The following is a 20,054-nucleotide window of genomic DNA, read 5'->3' as shown; positions in this document are numbered from 1 at the left end:
CTGATGGTCCTCATCGCTATCCGCAAATCCACCAACCTTTGTGTTGTCCGCAAACTTACTAATCAATCCAATTATAGTTTTGCTCCAAATCATTTTTATATATATACATATATTTATTATATCTATTACAAACAGCAAAGGTCCCAGCACTGACCCCTGAGGAACACCACTTGTCAGAAATGCACCCTTCCACTGCTACCCTGAACAGAGTGGATAGTCAGAAGCTTTTTCCCCAGGGTGGAAGAGTCAATTACTAGGGGGCACAGGTTTAAGGTGTGAGGGGCAAGGTTTAAAGGAGATGTACGAGGCAGATTATTTACACAGAGGGTGGTGGGTGCCTGGAACTCGCTGCCGGGGGAGGGAGTGGAAGCGGATACGGTCGTGAGTTTTAAGGGGCGTCTTGACAAGTACATGAATAGGATGGGAATAGAGGGATACGGTCCCCGGAAGGGTAGGGGGTTTTAGTTCAGTTGGGGCAGCACGGTCGGTGCAGGCTTGGAGGGCCGAAGGGCCGGTTCTTGAGCTGCAATTTTCTCTGTGTTCTTTGTTCAAACCAGGCGTCAGGAAGAGTTAGAGACCAGGAGTTCAGAGAGCAAGGTGAGTGAGCGAGGGAGACAGGCAGAATGAGAGAGAGTTAGAGAGGGAGACAGGCAGAATGAGAGAGAGATAGAGAGGGAGACGGGTCGAGAGAGATAGAGAGGGAGACAGGCAGAATGAGAGAGAGATGGAGAGGGAGACGGGTCGAGAGAGATAGAGAGGGAGACAGGCAGAATGAGAGAGAGATAGAGAGGGAGACGGGTCGAGAGAGATAGAGAGGGAGACAGGCAGAATGAGAGAGAGTTAGAGAGGGAGACAGGCAGAATGAGAGAGAGATAGAGAGGGAGACGGGTCGAGAGAGATAGAGAGGGAGACAGGCAGAATGAGAGAGAGATGGAGAGGGAGACGGGTCGAGAGAGATAGAGAGGGAGACAGGCAGAATGAGAGAGAGATAGAGAGGGAGACGGGTCGAGAGAGAGGGGGGGGGGAACTGGCAGAGAGATGAGACCTCCAGCGGTCCCCAGCATCTCACCTGCCAGCGTCCAGCCAATTCGAGTCACTCCGCGTGATATGGAGAAACGGTCGGGGGCGCTGGATCCTGGAAAGGCAACGGGCCCCGGGAACATTCCGGCAATAGTCCTGAAGATCTTTGTCTCCCCGAGCCAAGCTGTTCCAGTGCAGTTACAACACTGGCATCTACCCGACAATGTGGGAAGGTGTCCAGGTATGTCCTGTACACACATGATGTGGAGATGCCGGCGTTGGACTGGGGTAAACACAGTAAGAAGTTTAACAACACCAGGTTAAAGTCCAACAGGTTTATTTGGTAGCAAAAGCCACACAAGCTTTCGAGGCTCTGAGCCCCTTCTTCAGGTGAGTGGGAATTCTGTTCACAAACAGAACTTATAAGACACAGACTCAATTTACATGAATAATGGTTGGAATGCGAATACTTACAACTAATCCAGTCTTTAAGAAACAAAACAATGGGAGTGGAGAGAGCATCAAGACAGGCTAAAAAGATGTGTATTGTCTCCAGACAAGACAGCCAGTGAAACTCTGCAGGTCCACGCAACTGTGGGAGTTACAAATAGTGTGACATAAATTCTGATTCTAGGATCGCATGATAAAGACTCAGGAGGAAAAAAGCAGAAATATTTATGTGAAATAGTGTGACATAAACCCAATATCCCGGTTGAGGCCGTCCTTGTGTGTGCGGAACCTGGCTATCAGTTTCTGCTCCGCGACTCTGCGCTGTCGTGTGTCAGGAAGGCCGCCTTGGAGAACGCTTACCCGAATATCAGAGGCCGAATGCCCGTGACCGCTGAAGTGCTCCCCAACAGGAAGAGAACAGTCTTGCCTGGTGATTGTCGAGCGGTGTTCATTCATCCGTTGTCGCAGCGTCTGCATAGTTTCCCCAATGTACCATGCCTCGGGACATCCTTTCTTGCAGCGTATCAGGTAGACAACGTTGGCCGAGTTGCAAGAGTATGTACCGTGTACCTGGTGGATGGTGTTCTCACGTGAGATGATGGCATCTGTGTCGATGATCCGGCACGTCTTGCAGAGGTTGCTGTGGCAGGGTTGTGTGGTGTCTTGGTCACTGTTCTCCTGAAGGCTGGGTAGTTTGCTGCGGACAATGGTCTGTTTGAGGTTGTGCGGTTGTTTGAAGGCAAGAAGTGGGGGTGTGGGGATGGCCTTGGCGAGATGTTCGTCTTCATCAATGACATGTTGAAGGCTCCGGAGGAGATGCCGTAGCTTCTCCGCTCCGGGGAAGTACTGGACAACGAAGGGTACTCTGTCCACTGTGTCCCGTGTTTGTCTTCTGAGGAGGTCGGTGCGGTTTTTCGCTGTGGCGCGTTGGAACTGTTGATCAATGAGTCTAGCGCCATATCCTGTTCTTATGAGGGCATCTTTCAGCGTCTGGAGGTGTCTGTTGCGATCCTCCTCATCTGAGCAGATCCTGTGTATTCGGAGGGCTTGTCCGTAGGGGATGGCTTCTTTAACGTGTTTAGGGTGGAAGCTGGAGAAGTGGAGCATCGTGAGGTTATCCGTGGGCTTGCGGTACAGTGAGGTGCTGAGGTGACCGTCCTTAATGGAGATGCGCGTGTCCAAGAATGCAACCGATTCCGGAGAGTAGTCTATGGTGAGCCTGATGGTGGGATGGAACTTGTTGATGTCATCATAGAGTTGTTTCAGTGATTGTTCACCATGAGTCCAAAGGAAGAAAATGTCATCGATGTATATAGTGTATAGCACCGGTTGAAGGTCCCGTGCGGTGAAGAAGTCTTGTTCGAACCTGTGCATGAAGATGTTGGCATATTGAGGTGCAAATTTGGTCCCCATGGCTGTTCCGTGTGTCTGGATGAAGAACTGGTTGTTGAAGGTGAAGATATTGTGGTCCAGGATGAAGCGGATGAGATGTAAAATTGCATCTGGAAACTGGCAGTTGTTGGCGCTGAGCACTGAGGCCGTTGCAGCAATGCCATCGTCATGGGGGATGCTGGTGTAGAGTGCCAAGACATCCATTGTGACGAGGAGTGCTCCTGGTTCAACTGCTCCATGTGTGCCGAGTTTCTGTAGGAAGTCCGTCGTGTCGCGACAAAATCTGGGGGTTCTTTGTACAATGGGTTTCAGGATGCCCTCGACATAGCCGGAGAGGTTCTCGCACAGGGTCCCATTGCCCGATACGATGGGACGGCCGGGTGTGTTTGCCTTGTGTATCTTCGGGAGGCAGTAGAGATCTCCAACGCGGGGAGTACGTGGGATGAGAGCACGGAGGGTGTTCTGAAGGTCCGGATCAAAGGTCTTGATCAGGGTGTTGAGTTGACGGGTGTGTTCTTTGGTCGGATCTGCAGGTAACTGTCTGTAGTGTTCCTCGTTGTTGAGTTGTCGGTACACTTCTTTGCAGTAATCCGTTCTGTTCAGTATGACGATGGCCCCTCCTTTGTCTGCTGGTTTGATGACAATGTTGCGGTTGGTCTTGAGAGCGTGGATGGCGTTACGTTGTGCTTGGGTGATGTTCGGGGCTGTCTTGTGAGTGCGGCTGATGAATTTGGTGTTGACGCACCTCCTGACGGCTTGGGCATACACGTCAAGTCGAGGGCAGCGGCCTTCCGGAGCATTCGGCCTCTGATATTCGGGTAAGCGTTCTCCAAGGCGGCCTTCGCGACACACGACAGCGCAGAGTCGCGGAGCAGAAACTGATAGCCAGGTTCCGCACACACAAGGACGGCCTCAACCGGGATCTTGGGTTTATGTCACACTATTTCACATAAATATTTCTGCTTTTTTCCTCCTGAGTCTTTATCATGCGATCCTAGAATCAGAATTTATGTCACACTATTTGTAACTCCCACAGTTGCGTGGACCTGCAGAGTTTCACTGGCTGTCTTGTCTGGAGACAATACACATCTTTTTAGCCTGTCTTGATGCTCTCTCCACTCCCATTGTTTTGTTTCTTAAAGACTGGATTAGTTGTAAGTATTCGCATTCCAACCATTATTCATGTAAATTGAGTCTGTGTCTTCATAAGTTCTGTTTGTGAACAGAATTCCCACTCACCTGAAGAAGGGGCTCAGAGCCTCGAAAGCTTGTGTGGCTTTTGCTACCAAATAAACCTGTTGGACTTTAACCTGGTGTTGTTAAACTTCTTACTCTGTACACACAACCCAGGACAAATCCAACCCGGATAATTCCCCCCCCCCCCCCGATCAGTCGACTCTCCATCATCAGCTGGACGGGTTCTTTGGCAGGACTATTGGCCGTCACAGACTCGGCAGTAACCTGCTCAGTGACGCCCAGTTTGGGTTCTGCCAGGGTCACTCGGCTCCTAGAACATAGAACAGTACAGCACAGAACAGGCCCTTCGGCCCACGATGTTGTGCCGACCTTCATCTGAAACCAAGATCAAGCTATCCCACTCCCTACCATCCTGGTGTGCTCCATGTGCCTATCCAATAACCGCTTAAATGTTCCTAAAGTGTCTGACTCCACTATCACTGCAGGCAGTCCATTCCACACCCCAACCACTCTCTGCGTGAAGAACCTACCTCTGATATCCTTCCTATATCTCCCACCATGAACCCTATAGTTATGCCCCCTCGTAATAGCTCCATCCACCCGAGGAAATAGTCTTTGAACGTTCACTCGATCTATCCCCTTCATCATTTTATAAACCTCTATTAAGTCTCCCCTCAATCTCCTCCGCTCCAGAGAGAACAGCCCTAGCTCCCTCAACCTTTCCTCATAAGACCTACCCTCCAAACCAGGCAGCATCCTGGTAAATCTCCTCTGCACTCTTTCCAGCGCTTCCACATCCTTCTTATAGTGAGGTGACCAGAACTGCACACAATATTCCAAATGTGGTCTCACCAAGGTCCTGTACAGTTGCAGCATAACCCCACGGCTCTTAAACTCCAACCCCCTGTTAATAAAAGCTAACACACTATATGCCTTCTTCACAGCTCTATCCACTTGAGTGGCAACCTTTAGAGATCTGTGGATATGGACCCCAAGATCTCGCTGTTCCTCCACAGTCTTCAGAACCCTACCTTTGACCCTGTAATCCACATTTAAATTAGTCCTACCAAAATGAATCACCTCACATTTATCAGGGTTAAACTCCATTTGCCATTTTTCAGCCCAGCTTTGCATCCTATCTATGTCTCTTTGCAGCCTACAACAGCCCTCCACCTCATCCACTACTCCACCAATCTTGGTGTCATCAGCAAATTTACTGATCCACCCTTCAGCCCCCTCCTCTAAGTCATTAATAAAAATCACAAAGAGCAGAGGACCAAGCACCGATCCCTGCGGCACTCCGCTAGCAACCTGCCTCCAGTCCGAAAATTTTCCATCCACCACCACCCTCTGTCTTCGATCAGACAGCCAGTTACCTATCCAATCGGCCAACTTTCCCTCTATCCCACACCTCCTTACTTTCATCATAAGCCGACCATGGGGGACCTTATCAAACGCCTTACTAAAATCCATGTATATGACATCAACCGCCCTACCTTCATCAACACACCTAGTTACCTCCTCAAAAAATTCTATCAAATTTGTGAGGCACGATTTGCCCTTCACAAATCCGTGCTGACTATCCCGGATTAATCCGCATCTTTCTAAATGGTCGTAAATCCCATCCCTAAGGACCTTTTCCATCAATTTACCAACCACCGAAGTCAGACTAACCGGTCTATAATTACCAGGGTCATTTCTATTCCCTTTCTTAAACAGAGGAACAACATTTGCCACTCTCCAGTCCTCTGGCACCATCCCCGTGGACAGCGAGGACCCAAAGATCAAAGCCAAAGGCTCTGCAATCTCATCCCTCGCCTCCCAAAGAATCCTAGGATACATTTCATCAGGCCCAGGGGACTTATCAACCTTCAGTTTATTCAAAACTGCCAATACATCCTCCCTCCGAACATCTATTTCCTCCAGCCTATTAGCCTGTAACACCTTCTCTTCCTGAAAAACATGGCCCCTCTCCTTGGTGAACACTGAAGAAAAGTATTCATTCATCACCTCGCCTATCTCTACTGATTCCATACACAAGTTCCCACCACAGTCCTTGACCGGCCCTAACCTCACCCTGGTCATTCTTTTATTCCTCACATAAGAGTAAAAAGCCTTGGGGTTTTCCTTGATCCGACCCGCCAAGGACTTCTCATGTCCCCTCCTAGCTCTCCTCAGCCCCTTTTTCAGCTCGTTCCTTGCTAACTTGTAACCCTCAGTCGAGCCATCTGAACCTTGTTTCCTCATCCCTACATAAGCTTCCCTCTTCCTTTTCACAAGACATTCCACCTCTTTTGTGAACCACGGTTCCCTCACTCGGCCATTTCCTCCCTGCCTGACAGGGACATACCTATCAAGGACACCCAGTATTTGTTCCTTGAAAAAGTTCCACTTTTCATCAGTGCCTTTCCCTGACAGTTTCTGTTCCCATCTTATGCCCCCTAATTCTTGCCTAATCGCATCATAATTACCTCTCCCCCAATTGTAAGCCTTGCCCTGCCGTCCGGCCCTATCCCTCTCCATTGCAATAACAAAAGACACCGAATTGTGGTCACTATCTCCAAAGTTCTCTCCCACAACCAAATCTAACACTTGGCCCGGTTCATTTCCCAGTACCAAATCCAATGTGGCCTCACCTCTTGGCTCCTGACCAGCCTTGGTCCGAACATGGACCAAGGAGTTGAATTGCAGTGGTGGGGTTAAAGGAGCAGCCCTGGACACTAGAAGGCAGCTTCAGACGCCTCGGGGGGCACCACCGCCGCCCCCCCCCCCCCCCCCCCCCCCCCTCCCACGGAGGTTTCCCCCTCACACCGTCCCGACGTGGAAACATATCGGCCGTTCCTTCACTGTGGCTGGGGTGGAAATCCCAGAATCCCCTCCCTAACAGCGCCGTGGGTGTACCTACACTGCACAGGGGCTGCAGTGGGTTCCAGGTGGTGACTCACCCACCTCCTTCTCGAAGGGCTATTCGGGATGGCAATAAATGCCAGCGGCGCACCCACACATCCCAGGAAAGACAGGAGTGAGAGGGAGAGTTAGGGATGCAAACCTGCTGGGAACCCCATTTATCAAGGCTGCCTTTTGGTTTGATTTATTATTGTCACATGTATTAGTATACAGTGAAAAGTATTGTTTCTTGCGCGCTACACAGACAAAGCATGCCGTTCATAGAGAAGGAAAGGAGAGGGTGCAGAATGTAGTGTCACAGTCACAGCTCGGGGTGGAGAGAAAGATCAACTTAATGCGAGGTCGGTCCATTCAAAAGTCTGACAGCAGCAGCAGGGAAGAAGCTGTTCTTGAGTCGGTCGGTACGTGGCCTCAGACTTTTGAATCCTTTTCCCGACGGAAGAAGGTGGAAGAGAGAATGTCCGGGGTGTGTGGTCCTTGATTATGCTGGCTGCTTTTCCAAGGCAGCGGGAAGTGTAGACAGAGTCAATGGATGGGAGGCTGGTTTGCGTGATGGATTGGGCTACATTCACGATCCTTTTGTAGTTTCTTGCGGTCTTGGGCAGAGCAGGAGCCCCAGACCAAGCTGTGATACATCCGGGAAGAATGCTTTCTATGGGGCATCTGTAAAAGTTGGTGAGAGTCGTAGCTGACATACCAAATTTCCTTGATGCTTTTTCCTCAGTTTTAACGTGACAACGACAAATGCTACGACAAAGGATTCTTACACGTACTCTTTCCGAGTCTGTGCCTCCATCGCCAACAGCCCGGGCGCTGGACTCGTTCAGTATGACAAGACTAAACAACCCAAGGTCATTGGCAGAATCAACACAACACAACTCATCGGAGGCAGTAAGTGTAGAGGGAGCTTTACTCTGTATCTAACCCCGTGCTGTACCTGTCCTGGGAGTGTTTGATGGGGACAGTGTAGAGGGAGCTTTACTCTGTATCTAACCCCGTGCTGTACCTGTCCTGGGAGTGTTTGATGGGGACAGTGTAGAGGGAGCTTTACTCTGTATCTAACCCCGTGCTGTACCTGTCCTGGGAGTGTTTGATGGGGGACAGTGTAGAGGGAGCTTTACTCTGTATCTAACCCCGTGCTGTACCTGTCCTGGGAGTGTTTGATGGGGACAGTGCAGAGGGAGCTTTACTCTGTATCTAACCCCGTGCTGTACCTGTCCTGGGAGTGTTTGATGGGGGACAGTGTAGAGAGAGCTTTACTCTGTATCTAACCCCGTGCTGTACCTGTCCTGGGAGTGTTTGATGGGGGACAGTGTAGAGAGAGCTTTACTCTGTATCTAACCCCGTGTTTTCCCTGTCCTGGGAGTGTTTGATGGGGACAGTGTAGAGGGAGCTTTACTCTGTATCTAACCCCGTGCTGTACCTGTCCTGGGAGTGTTTGATGGGGAGAGTTGAATTGGATGTTCAGCTGTTTTTCTGTCTCTCCAGGTGATTGGATTATTCTGATTTATGGATCTGGTGATCGATACACCTCTCATTGTAACAATGAAAACCGGAAGGGCATGGTAATGATCTCCTGTAATCCTGGTGTTCTGGGGGTAAGTATGGACAGATACTGCAAATTGTTCCCCCAGGGATGTCTCTGTGATCTCTGCGCATCCCCCAGTGATCTGTCTGGATCCCTGGAATCTCTTGCTAATCCCTTTGCAACCCGGGAATCTTGCTCCTTTGTCCCCGGTCTCGCTCATACTTTGGTATTGCGTCTTTGAGTTTTCTTTAACCCATGTTGCTAATCTTTTTCTGCTCTCTCTCTCTTTGATTCCCTTCATGGGACTGGCAACGTGGCTGAGTGGGTTCGCACTGCTGCCTCACAATACCAGGGACCCAGGTTCGATTCCCGGCTTTGGGGGGGGGCGGTCACTGTCTGTGCGGAGTCTGCACGTTCTCCCCGTGTCTGCGTGGGTTTCCTCCGGGTGCTCCGGTTTCCTCCCACAGTCCACAAGACGTGCCGGTTAGGGTGCATTGGCCGTGCTAAATTCCCCCTCAGTGTTACCCGAACAGGCGCCGGAGTGTGGCGACTCGGGGATTTTCACAGTAACTCGAAGTATACAACGAAAGATCTGACACTGGGAAGTTCCAAGGAACAAAAGAACCTTGGCGTGTTTGTCCACAGATCTCCGAAGCCAGAACAAAGAACAGTACTGCACAGGAACCGGCCCTTCGACCCTCCAAGCCTGCACTGACCATGCTGCCCCGACTGAACTAAAACCCCCTACCCTTCCGGGGACCATATCCCTCCATTCCCATCCTATTCAGGTACTTGTCAAGACGCCCCTTAAAACTCACTACCGTATCCGCTTCCACTTCCTTCCCCAGCAGCGAGTTCCAGGCACCCACCACGCTCTGGGTAAAAAATCTGCCTCGTATATCTCCTTTAAACCTTGCCCCTCTCACCTTAAACCTGTGGCCCCCTAGTAACTGACTCTTCCACCCTGGGAAAAAGCTTCTGACTATCCACTCTGTCCATGCCCCTCATAATCTTGTAGACTTCTATCAGGTCTCCCCTCAACCTCCGTCGTTCCAGTGAGAACAAACCAAGTTTCTCCAACCTCTCCTCATAGCTAATGCCCTCCATGCCAGGTAACATCCTGGTAAATCTTTTCTGTACCCTCTCTAAAGCCTCTTCTGGTAGTGTGGCGACCAGAATTGAACACTATATTCCAAGTGCAGCCTAACTAAGGTTCTATAAAGCTGCAACATGACTTGTCAATGTTTAAACTCAATGCCCCGGCCGATGAAGACAAGCATGCCGTCTGCCTTCTTGACTACCTTCTCCACCTGCGTTGCCACTTTCAGTGACCGATACAAAGATATACCAAGAACAATCCAGCACAGGAACAGTCCCTTCGGCCCTCCAAGCCTGTGCTGCTCATGTGCCCAACTAGACCATTTGTTTGTCTCCCTCTATTCCCACTCCGTTCATGTGGCTATCTAGATAAGTCTTAAACGATCCCAGTGTGTCCGCCTCCACCACCTTGCCCGGCAGCGCATTCCAGGCCCCCACCACCCTCTGTGTAAAATACGTCCCCCTGACATCTGTGTTGAACCTTGCCCCCCTCACCTTGAACCCGTGACCCCTTGTGTTCGTCACCTCCGACCTGGGGAATACTTCCCACTGTTCACCCTATCTATGCCCTTCATAATTTTGTACACCTCTATTAGGTCTCCCCTCATCCTCCGTCTTTCCAGGGAGAACATCCCCAGTTTACCCAATCTCTCCTCATAGCTAAGACCCTCCATACCAGGCAACAGCCTGGTAAACCTCCTCTGCACTCTCTCCAAAGCCTCCACGTCCTTCTGGTAGTGCGGCGACCAGAACTGGACGCAGTATTCCAAATGTGGCCGAACCAGCGATCTATACAGCTGCAACATCAGACCCCAACTTTTATACTCTATACCCCGTCCAATAAAGGCAAGCATGCCATATGCCTTCTTCACCACCCTCTCCACCTGTGCTGCCACCTTTAAGGATCTGTGGACTTGTACACCCAGATCCCTCTGTGTGTCTATACTCCTGATGGTTCTGCCATTTATTGTATAGCTCCCCCTTACATTAGATCTACCGAAATGCATCACTTCGCATTTATCTGGATTAAATTCCATCTGCCATTTCTCTGCCCAATGTTCCAGCCTATCTATATCCTGCTGTATTCCCAGACAATGTTCATCACTATCCGCAACTCCAGCAATCTTCGTGTCGTCCGCAAACTTACTGATCACACCAGCTACATCTTCCTCCAAATCATTTATATATATCACAAACAGCAGAGCCCTGTGTACCTGTGTAAAGAATCAAATTCCAGTTGAGAGAAGGGATGACAGACAAACGAAGCATTATGGGTTGAGCTTAGGAATAAAAGGGGCAGTCACACTACTGGGAGTATGCTACACGCCCCCAGATAGTGGAAGGGAGATAGTTTAATTTTAAAGTTTATCAGTGTCACATTAACACTGCAATGAAGTTACTGTGAAAATCCCCTCGTCGCCACACCCTGGCACCTGTTCGGGTACACTAAGGGACAATTTAGCATGGCCAATCCACCTAACCCGCACATCTTTGGACACTAAGGGGCAATTTAGCAGAAAAGATTTACTAGGATGCTACCGGGACTTGATGGTTTGAGTTATCAGGAGAGGCTGGATAGACTGGGAATTTTTTCCCTGGAGCGTAGGAGGCTGAGGGGTGATCTTATAGAGGTCTATAAAATAATGAGGGGCACAGATCAGCTAGAACATAGAACAGTACAGCACAGAACAAGCCCTTCGGCCCACGATGTTGTGTCGAGCTTTATCTGAAAGCAAGATCAAGCTATCCCACTCCCTACCATCCTGGTGTGCTCCATGTGCCTATCCAATAACTGCTTAAATGTTCCTAAAGTGTCTGACTCCACTATCACTGCAGGCAGTCCATTCCACACCCCAACCACTCTCTGGGTAAAGAACCTACCTCTGATTTTCCACTTAGTAAGGAAGTTAAAACTAGAGGACACAGCCTCAAAATAAAGGGGGGTCGGTTTAAGACAGAGTTGAGGAGGAACTTCTTCTCCCAGAGGGTGGTGAATCTCTGGAATTCTCTGCCCACTGAGGTGGTGGAGGCTACCTCGCTGAATATGTTTAAAGCGCGGATGGATGGATTCCTGATCGGTAAGGGAATTAAGGGTTATGGGGATCAGGCGGGTAAGTGGTACTGATCCACGTCAGATCAGCCATGATCTTATTGAATGGCGGGGCAGGCTCGAGGGGCTAGATGGCCTACTCCTGCTCCTATTTCTTATGTTCTTATGTTCTTATGATATCCTTCCTATATCTCCCACCACGAACCCTATAGTTATGGCCCCTTGTAATAGCTCCATCCACCTGAGGAAATAGTCTTTGAACGTTCACTCTATCTATCCCCTTCATCATTTTATAAACCTCTATTAAGTCTCCCCTCAGCCTCCTCCGCTCCAGAGAGAACAGCCCCAGCTCCCTCAACCTTTCCTCATAAGACCGACACTCCAAACCAGGCAGCATCCTGGTAAATCTCCTCTGCACTCTTTCCAGCGCTTCCACATCCTTCTTATAGTGAGGTGACCAGAACTGCACACAATATCCAAATGTGGTCTCACCAAGGTCCTGTACAGTTGCAGCATAACCCCACGGCTCTTAAACTCCAACCCCCTGTTAATAAAAGCTAACACACTATAGGCCTTCTTCACAGCTCTATCCACTTGAGTGGCAACCTTTAGAGATCTGTGGATATGGACCCCAAGATCTCTCTGTTCCTCCACAGTCTTCAGAACCCTACCTTTGACCCTGTAATCCACATTTAAATTAGTCCTACCAAAATGAATCACCTCACATTTATCAGGGTTAAACTCCATTTGCCATTTTTCAGCCCAGCTTTGCATCCTATCTATGTCTCTTTGCAGCCTACAACAGCCCTCCACCTCATCCACTACTCCACCAATCTTGGTGTCATCAGCAAATTTACTGATCCACCCTTCAGCCTCCTCCTCTCAGTCATTAATAAAAATCACAAAGAGCAGAGGACCAAGCACTGATCCCTGCGGCACTCCGCTAGCAACCTGCCTCCAATCCGAAAATTTTCCATCCACCACCACCCTCTGTCTTCGATCAGACAGCCAGTTACCTGGGGGGGTTATCATTTACCAGAAACTAAACTGGGAAGCTGGAGAAAGGATATACTGGCACTGGAGGGGGTGCAGAGGAGATTCACTCGGCTGATTCCAGAGTTGAGAGGGTTGGCTTATGAGGAGAGACTGAGTAGACTGGGGCTATACTCATTGGAATTCAGAAGAATGAGGGGGAGATCTCATAGAAACATATAAGATTATGAAGGGAATAGATAAGATAGAAGCAGGGAAGTTGTTTCCGCTGGTGGGTGAAACTAGAACGAGGGGGCATGGCCTCAAAATAAGGGGAAGCAGATTTAGGACTGAGTTGAGGAGGAACTTCTTCACACAAAGGGTTGTGAATCTGTGGGATTCCCTGCCCAGTTGAGGCTCCCTCATTGAATGTTTTTAAGGCAAGGATAGATAGGTTTTTGAAGGAATTAAGCGTTATGGTGAGCGGGCGGGTAAGTGGAACCGAGTCCACGAAAAGATCAGCCATGATCTTATTGAATGGTGGAGCAGGCTCGAGGGGCCAGATGGCCTACTCCCGCTCCTAGTTTGTGTGTTTCTCCCTGGTTTTGCCCCAGCCCCGGCCTGTTGTACCCCCACTGCGGTCTCACTGCGATCTCTCTGCTTTCTAGGCTTCGTTCACCTCAGTGATCGAGGAAAGGTCAAAGGTGTCTGATTGCTTTTACCTCTTCGAATTGGACAGTAAGACTGCCTGCCCCACTCCGAGTCATCGCCTGAGTACTGGCTCTGTCCTAATCATCATGTGAGTCTGTCGCCGTGTTCCCACGCGCCTCGGGGTGGGGTGGATCGGGGGGGGGGGGGGGGGGGGTGGTTCGGGGTGCAGGGGGGGAGCGGCACATCGGGGAGGGGTTTGCAGGCAGGCAAAGGATGGAAGGAGCAGGTTTGGAAGGTGCTGTGGAAGGAGCCTTGGCGAGTCGCTGCGGGGCATCTTGTAGATGGTACATTTGGGTCCACGATGAATGCAGTTTTTATAGGCTCTGCTCAGCATGAAGTTGCTGTATACATTTCCATGGCGCACATTTTCTGAAATCTAATATTAGGAGTCATTAGGGAGTCCAAAGAGTTTAACTGTTCCAGCTTCCCGACTGCCGCTGTGCGTCGGTGGTGGAGGGAGTGAATGTTTGTGGTTAGCGTGTCGATCGAGCGGGGGGGGGGCGGGGGGGGGGCTGCTTTGTCCTGGATGGTGCTGAGCTTCTCGAGTGTTGTTGGGAGCCGCACTCATCCAGGCGAGTGGAGAGTTTCCCATCACGCTCCTGACTTGTGTCCTTGTAGATGGTGGACAGGCTTTGGGGGGAGTCAGGAGGTGAGTTACTCTCCGCAGGATTCCCAGCCTCTGACCTGCTCTGGGAGACACAGTGTTTATCTGGCTGGGTCCCGGTTCCGTTCCTGCTCAATGGGGACCCCCGTTGCGGAGCGGGGGAGGGATTCAACGATGGCAATGCCATTAAATGTCAACGCGGGGGGAGATGGTTAGATTCTCTCTGGTCCAAAGATGTGTAGATTAGGTGGATTGGCCGTGCTAAATTGTCCCTTAGTGTCCAAAGATGTGCAGGTTAGGTGGATTGGCCGTGCTAAATTGTCCCTTAGTGTCCAAAGATGTGCGGGTTATGTGGATTGGCCATGCTAAATTGCCCCTTAGTGTCCAAAGATGTGCAGGTTAGGTGGATTGGCCATGCTAAATTGTCCCTTAGTGTCCAAAGATGTGCGGGTTATGTGGATTGGCCATGCTAAATTGCCCCTTAGTGTCCAAAGATGTGCAGGTTAGGTGGATTACCGTGCTAAATTGCTCCTTAGTGTCCAAAGATGTGCAGGTTAGGTGGATTGGCTATGCTAAACATAGAAACATAGAACAGTACAGCACAGAACAGACCCTTCGGCCCACGATGTTGTGCCGAGCTTTATCTGAAACCAAGATCAAGCTATCCCACTCCCTATCATCCTGGTGTGCTCCATGTGCCTATCCAATAACCGCTTAAATGTTTCTAAAGTGTCTGACTCCACTATCACTGCAGGCAGTCCATTCCACACCCCAACCACTCTCTGCGTAAAGAACCTACCTCTGATATCCTTCCTATATCTCCCACCACGAACCCTATAGTTATGCCACCTTGTAATATCTCCATCCACCCGAGGAAATAGTCTTTGAACGTTCACTCTATCTATCCCCTTCATCATTTTATAAACCTCTATTAAGTCTCCCCTCAGCCTCCTCCGCTCCAGAGAGAACAGCCCTAGCTCCCTCAACCTTTCCTCATAAGACCTACCCTCCAAACCAGGCAGCATCCTGGTAAATCTCCTCTGCACTCTTTCCAGGGCTTCCACATCCTTCTTATAGTGAGGTGACCAGAACTGCCCCTTAGTGTCCAAAGATGTGCAGGTTCGGTGGATTGGCCATGCTAAATTGTCCCTTAGTGCCAGGATAACTGGCAGGTTTAATACGTGGGGTTATGGGGATAGGGCCGGGTCGGGATTGTGCTCGGGGCAGAATCGATGGGCTGAATGGCCTCCTTCTGCACTGTTGGGATTCTATGAACTGGCTGGGTCCCAGTTCAGTTTCTGGGTCAATGGGAACCTCCAGGATGTTGAGAGTGGGGGAGGGGATTCAGTGATGGCAATGCCATTGAACATCAAGGGGCGGGGGGGGAGATGGTTAACCCCTTCATCCCCGGAATCGATCCAGTGAACCTCTTCTGAACTGCCTCCAATATCACCACACCCTCCCTCCAAATAAGGAGACCAAAACTGGGCACCGTACTCCAGATGTGGTCTCACCAACACCTGATACAATTGCAACAACACTTCTCTGGGATGGGACGGACGGTGCTTAGCATTGATACATCACAGCGCCAGGGACCCGGGTTCAATTCCTGGCTTGGGTCACGGTCTGTGCGGAGTCTGCACGTTCTCCCCGTGTCTGCGTGGGTTTCCTCCGGATGCTCCAGTTTCCTCCCACAGTCCGAAAGACGTGCTGGTTAGGGTGCATTGGCCGTGCTAAATTCTCCCTCAGTGTCACCCGAACAGGCGCCGGAGTGTGGGCGACTAGGGGATTTTCACAATAACTTCATTCTTAGCATTCATGTTGAGAGGGCTAGAATCCAAGATCAGGGATGTACTTCTGAGGCTGTATAAGGCTCTGGTCAGACCCCATTTGGAGTATTGTGAGATGTTTTGGACCCCGTATCTAAGGAAGGATGTGCTGGCCTTGGAAAGGGTCCAGAGGAGGTTCACAAGAATGATCCCTGGAATGAAGAGTTTGTCGTATGAGGAACGGGTTGAGGACTCTGGGTCTGTACTCGTTGGCGTTTAGAAGGATGAGGGGGGATCTTATTGAAACTTACAGGATACTGTGAGGCCTGGATAGAGTGGACGTGGAGAGGATGTTTCCACTGGTAGGAAAAACTAGAACCAGAGGCACAACCTCAGGCTAAAGGGATGATCCTTTAAAACAGAGATGAGGAGGAATTTCTTCAGCCAGAGAGTGGTGAATGTGTGGAACTCTTTGCCGCAGAAGGCTGTGGAGGCCGGGTCATTGAGTGTCTTTAAGACAGAGATAGATAGGTTCTTGATTAATAAGGGGATCGGGGGTTATGGGGAAAAGGCAGGAGAATGGGGATGGGACAAATATCAGCCATGATTGAATGGGGTAGCAGACTCGATGGGCCGAGTGGCCTCATTCTGCTCCTATGTCTCAGGGTCTTATTGCATTGTTAATGTAAGCCTACCTGTGACGCTAATAGTCCCTTTGCAATAAATCCCAACATCCCATTTGCCCTTTTTATTACGTTCTACACCTGCATAGCGACTTTCTGCGACTCATGAACAAGGACACCCAGATCCCTCTGCCCAGAACAAGGGCACCCAGATCCCTCTGCCCAGAACAAGGGCACCCAGATCCCTCTGCCCAGAACAAGGGCACCCAGATCCCTCTGCCCAGAACAAGGGCACCCAGATCCCTCTGCCCAGAACAAGGGCACCCAGATCCCTCTGCCCAGAACACGGACACCCAGATCCCTCTGCCCAGAACACGGACACCCAGATCCCTCTGCTCAAACACATTTCACTATTTCCGTTGTTCCTGCCATACTGAATAACCTCGCACTGATCCGTGAAACTCCATCGGCCCAATTCTGGCCCATTTGTCTGATTGTTTCCTGCTCACTTCACCCGTCGATGACCCTTTAGTCTCTCCTGATTTGCTAATCGAATCTCTCCCCGTGTCTCCGACAGATTCTTGGTGTTGCTAACAGTCTACATTCTGGGAGGATTTCTCTACCAGCGACTGGTGGTCCGTGCCAAAGGCGTGGAACAATTTCCAAATTACTACTTCTGGCAAGAAGTGGGGAACCTAACAGCGGTGAGTGAATGAGCACAGTCCCCAAATGTTTCAGTGAGAGGGTTCAACCCATGTCCTCACTCCGATCGGGATACGGGCTGCCCTGTGTGTGTGTGTGTAACTGGGAGGAGGTGGGTCTGAGGGCTGATCCTCCCCCTCCCTACCCGGCCCTGCTTCTTTCTCAACCCCCCCCTCCCCCCACACCCCGCCTGTGTCGCTCCCCATGTTCCCTGTCTCTCTCTCTCTCTCAGAGCAATCCTATTGTAGGAACATTAATAGGTCGTCACAGGTATAAAAGAGAGTGCAGGGGGGGGAAAAAACAAGAGATAGCAACTGCCACCTTGCAAGCCCCGAGAGGGAGGGAGCAGCCGCAACTCAGCCAGCTTCAGATGTTTCTTAAGAGAACGCACCCTCTAACTAGCAAAAGGTACCAAATCAGAAATACCTTCGAGACAGAGGAACTCCAGAATGTTCCGAAAGCCACAAACCTGGTTGTATTTCTGAGAGCGACTGAATTCGATTATTATATATATTTTTGGTTAATGAATGGTCCTTGTATTTATTTGAACAGCATTCCAGTAGAATCTTATTTGATTCGGTGTGTTACTTGGATTTATTTGAACAGCATTCCAGTAGAATCTTATTTGATTCGGTGTGTTACTTGGATTTATTTGAACAGCATTCCAGTAGAATCTTATTTGATTCGGTGTGTTACTTGTATTTATTTGAACAGCATTCCAGTAGAATCTTATTTGTTTCGGTGTGTTACTTGTATTTATTTGAACAGCATTCCAGTAGAATCTTATTTGTTTCGGTGTGTTACTTGTATTTATTTGAACAGCATTCCAGTAGAATCTTATTTTATTCAGTGTGTTACTTGTTTAGTTAAAGCTCCAGGTTAAGTAAATTGCACAGTTTTGGTCCCCTTATTTGAGGGAAAGTTGCAGTGACATTGGAAGCAGTTGAGAGGAGGTTCACTAGATTGATTCCAGAGATGAAGGGTTTGTCGTGTGAAGGGAGATTGAACAGTTTAGGCCGATACTCTCTGGAATTGAGAAGGATGAGGATATACAAGATGATAAAGTTCTGGATAAAGTAGACGTGGAACGGATGCTTCCTCCTGTGGGACATTCTAGGACGAGAGGTCATAGTCTTAGGATAAGGGCGAGCAAATTTAAAACAGAGTTGAGGAGAAACTACTTTTTGTTACTCATTCTTGGTACAAGGGGCGTCGCTGGCTGGCCAGCAGCCGTAGTTGCCCTTGTTCAGAGGGCATTGCTGTGGCTCTGGAGTCGCATGTAGGCCAGAACGGGCAAGGACGGCAGATTTCCTTCCCCAAAGGTCATCAGTGACCCAGGGTTTTTCCGCCAATGGTTTCATGGTCATCAGAAGATTCTGAATTCCAGATGCTTTTTAGCAGTCATAGAGGTTTACAGCATGGAAACAGGCCCTTCGGCCCAACTTGTCCATGCCGCCCTCTTTTAAAACCCCTAAGCTAATCCCAATTGCCCGCGTTTGGCCCAAATCCCTCTGTACCCATCGTACCCGTGTAACTGTCTAAATGCTTTTTAAAAGATAAAATTGTACCCGCCTCTACTACTGCCTCTGGCAGCTCGTTCCAGACACTCACCACCCTCTGAGTGAAAAAATTGCCCCTCTGGACACTATTGTATCTCTCCCCTCTCACCTTAAACCTACGCCCTCTAGTTTTAGACTCCCCTACCTTTGGGAAAAGATGTTGACTATCTAGCTGATCTGTGCCCCTCATTATTTTATAGACCTCTATAAGATCACCCCTCAGCCTCCTACGCTCCAGAGAAAAAAGTCCCAGTCTATCCAGCCTCTCTTTATAACTCAAACCATCAAGTCCCGGTAGCATCCTAGTAAATCTTTTCTGCACTCTTTCTAGTTTAATAATATCCTTTCTATAATAGGGTGCCCAGAACTGTACACAGTATTCCAAGTGTGGCCTTACCAATGTCTTGTACAACTTCAACAAGACGTCCCAACTCCTGTATTCAATGTTCTGACCAATGAAACCAAGCATGCCGAATGCCTTCTTCACCACTCTGTCCACCTGTGACTCCACTTTCAAGGAGCTATGAACCTGTGTTAAATTCAAATTCCACCCTCTGCCGTGGCGGGATTCGAACCCGGGTCCCCAGAACATTAAGTTGAGTTTCTGGGCTAATAGCCTCGCGATAATACCACTTGGCCATTGCTTCCTCATACTTCTCTCAAGGGGTTGTGAATCTGTGGAATTCACTCCCCCAAAGTGCGGTGGATGCTGGGACAGTGAGTAAGTTTAAGGAGGAGTTAGACAGATTTTTAATTGGGAATGGGGTTGAAGAGTTATGGGGAGAAGGCAGGAAAATGGAGATGAGAAGCATATCGGCCATGAACTTGACAGGTTAGGAGAGCGGGCAAAAAAGTGGCAGATGGAATACAATGTGGAAAAGTGTGAGGTTATGCACTTTGGAAGGAGGAATGGAGGCAGAGACTATTTTCTAAATGAGAAAATGTTTAGGAAATCAGAAACACAAAGGGACTTGGGAGTCCTTGTTCAAGATTCTCTAAAGGTTAACCTGCAGGTTCAGTCGGCAGTTAGGAAGACAAATACAATGTTAGCATTCATGTCGAGAGGGCTAGAATACAAGAGCAGGGATGGACTTCTGAGGCTGTATAAGGCTCTGGGTCAGACCCCATTTGGAGTATTGTGAGCAGTTTTGGGCCCCGTATCTAGGAAAGGATGTGCTGGCCTTGGAAAGGGTCCAGAGGAGGTTCACAAGAATGATCCCCGGAATGAAGAGCTTGTCGTATGAGGAACGGGTTGAGGACTCTGGGTCTGTACTCGTTGGAGTTTAGAAGGATGAGGGGGATCTTATTGAAACTTAGAGGATACTGCGAGGCCTGGATAGAGTGGACGTGGAGAGGATGTTTCCACTGGTAGGAAAAACTAGAACCAGAGGCACAACCTCAGGCTGAAGGGACGATCCTTTAAAACAGAGATGAGGAGGAATTTCTTCAGCCAGAGAGTGGTGAATGTGTGG

The 20,054-nt window shown here is 49.5% G+C and overlaps 1 protein-coding gene across 1 annotated transcript; it reads left to right on the top strand.

The window, feature by feature from the left end:
• Nucleotides 1-557: 557 nt before the first annotated feature.
• m6pr (mannose-6-phosphate receptor (cation dependent)) lies at nucleotides 558-17,025 on the top strand (the record flags this gene model as incomplete). The annotated part of the gene is made up of 5 exons (XM_078208691.1): nucleotides 558-597; nucleotides 7,689-7,857; nucleotides 8,455-8,564; nucleotides 13,283-13,413; nucleotides 16,899-17,025. Coding segments are annotated over 5 exons (577 nt in total), but the record flags the coding sequence as incomplete, so codon positions are not given.
• Between the last annotated feature and the right edge of the window lie 3,029 nt (nucleotides 17,026-20,054).

The sequence above is a fragment of the Mustelus asterias genome, unplaced genomic scaffold (genome assembly GCF_964213995.1).
Source record: "Mustelus asterias unplaced genomic scaffold, sMusAst1.hap1.1 HAP1_SCAFFOLD_4218, whole genome shotgun sequence".
In the NCBI taxonomy this organism is placed as follows: domain Eukaryota; kingdom Metazoa; phylum Chordata; class Chondrichthyes; order Carcharhiniformes; family Triakidae; genus Mustelus; species Mustelus asterias.
The sequence above is the reverse complement of the archived record's forward strand: the minus strand, read 5'-3'. Positions and strand labels throughout refer to the sequence as shown.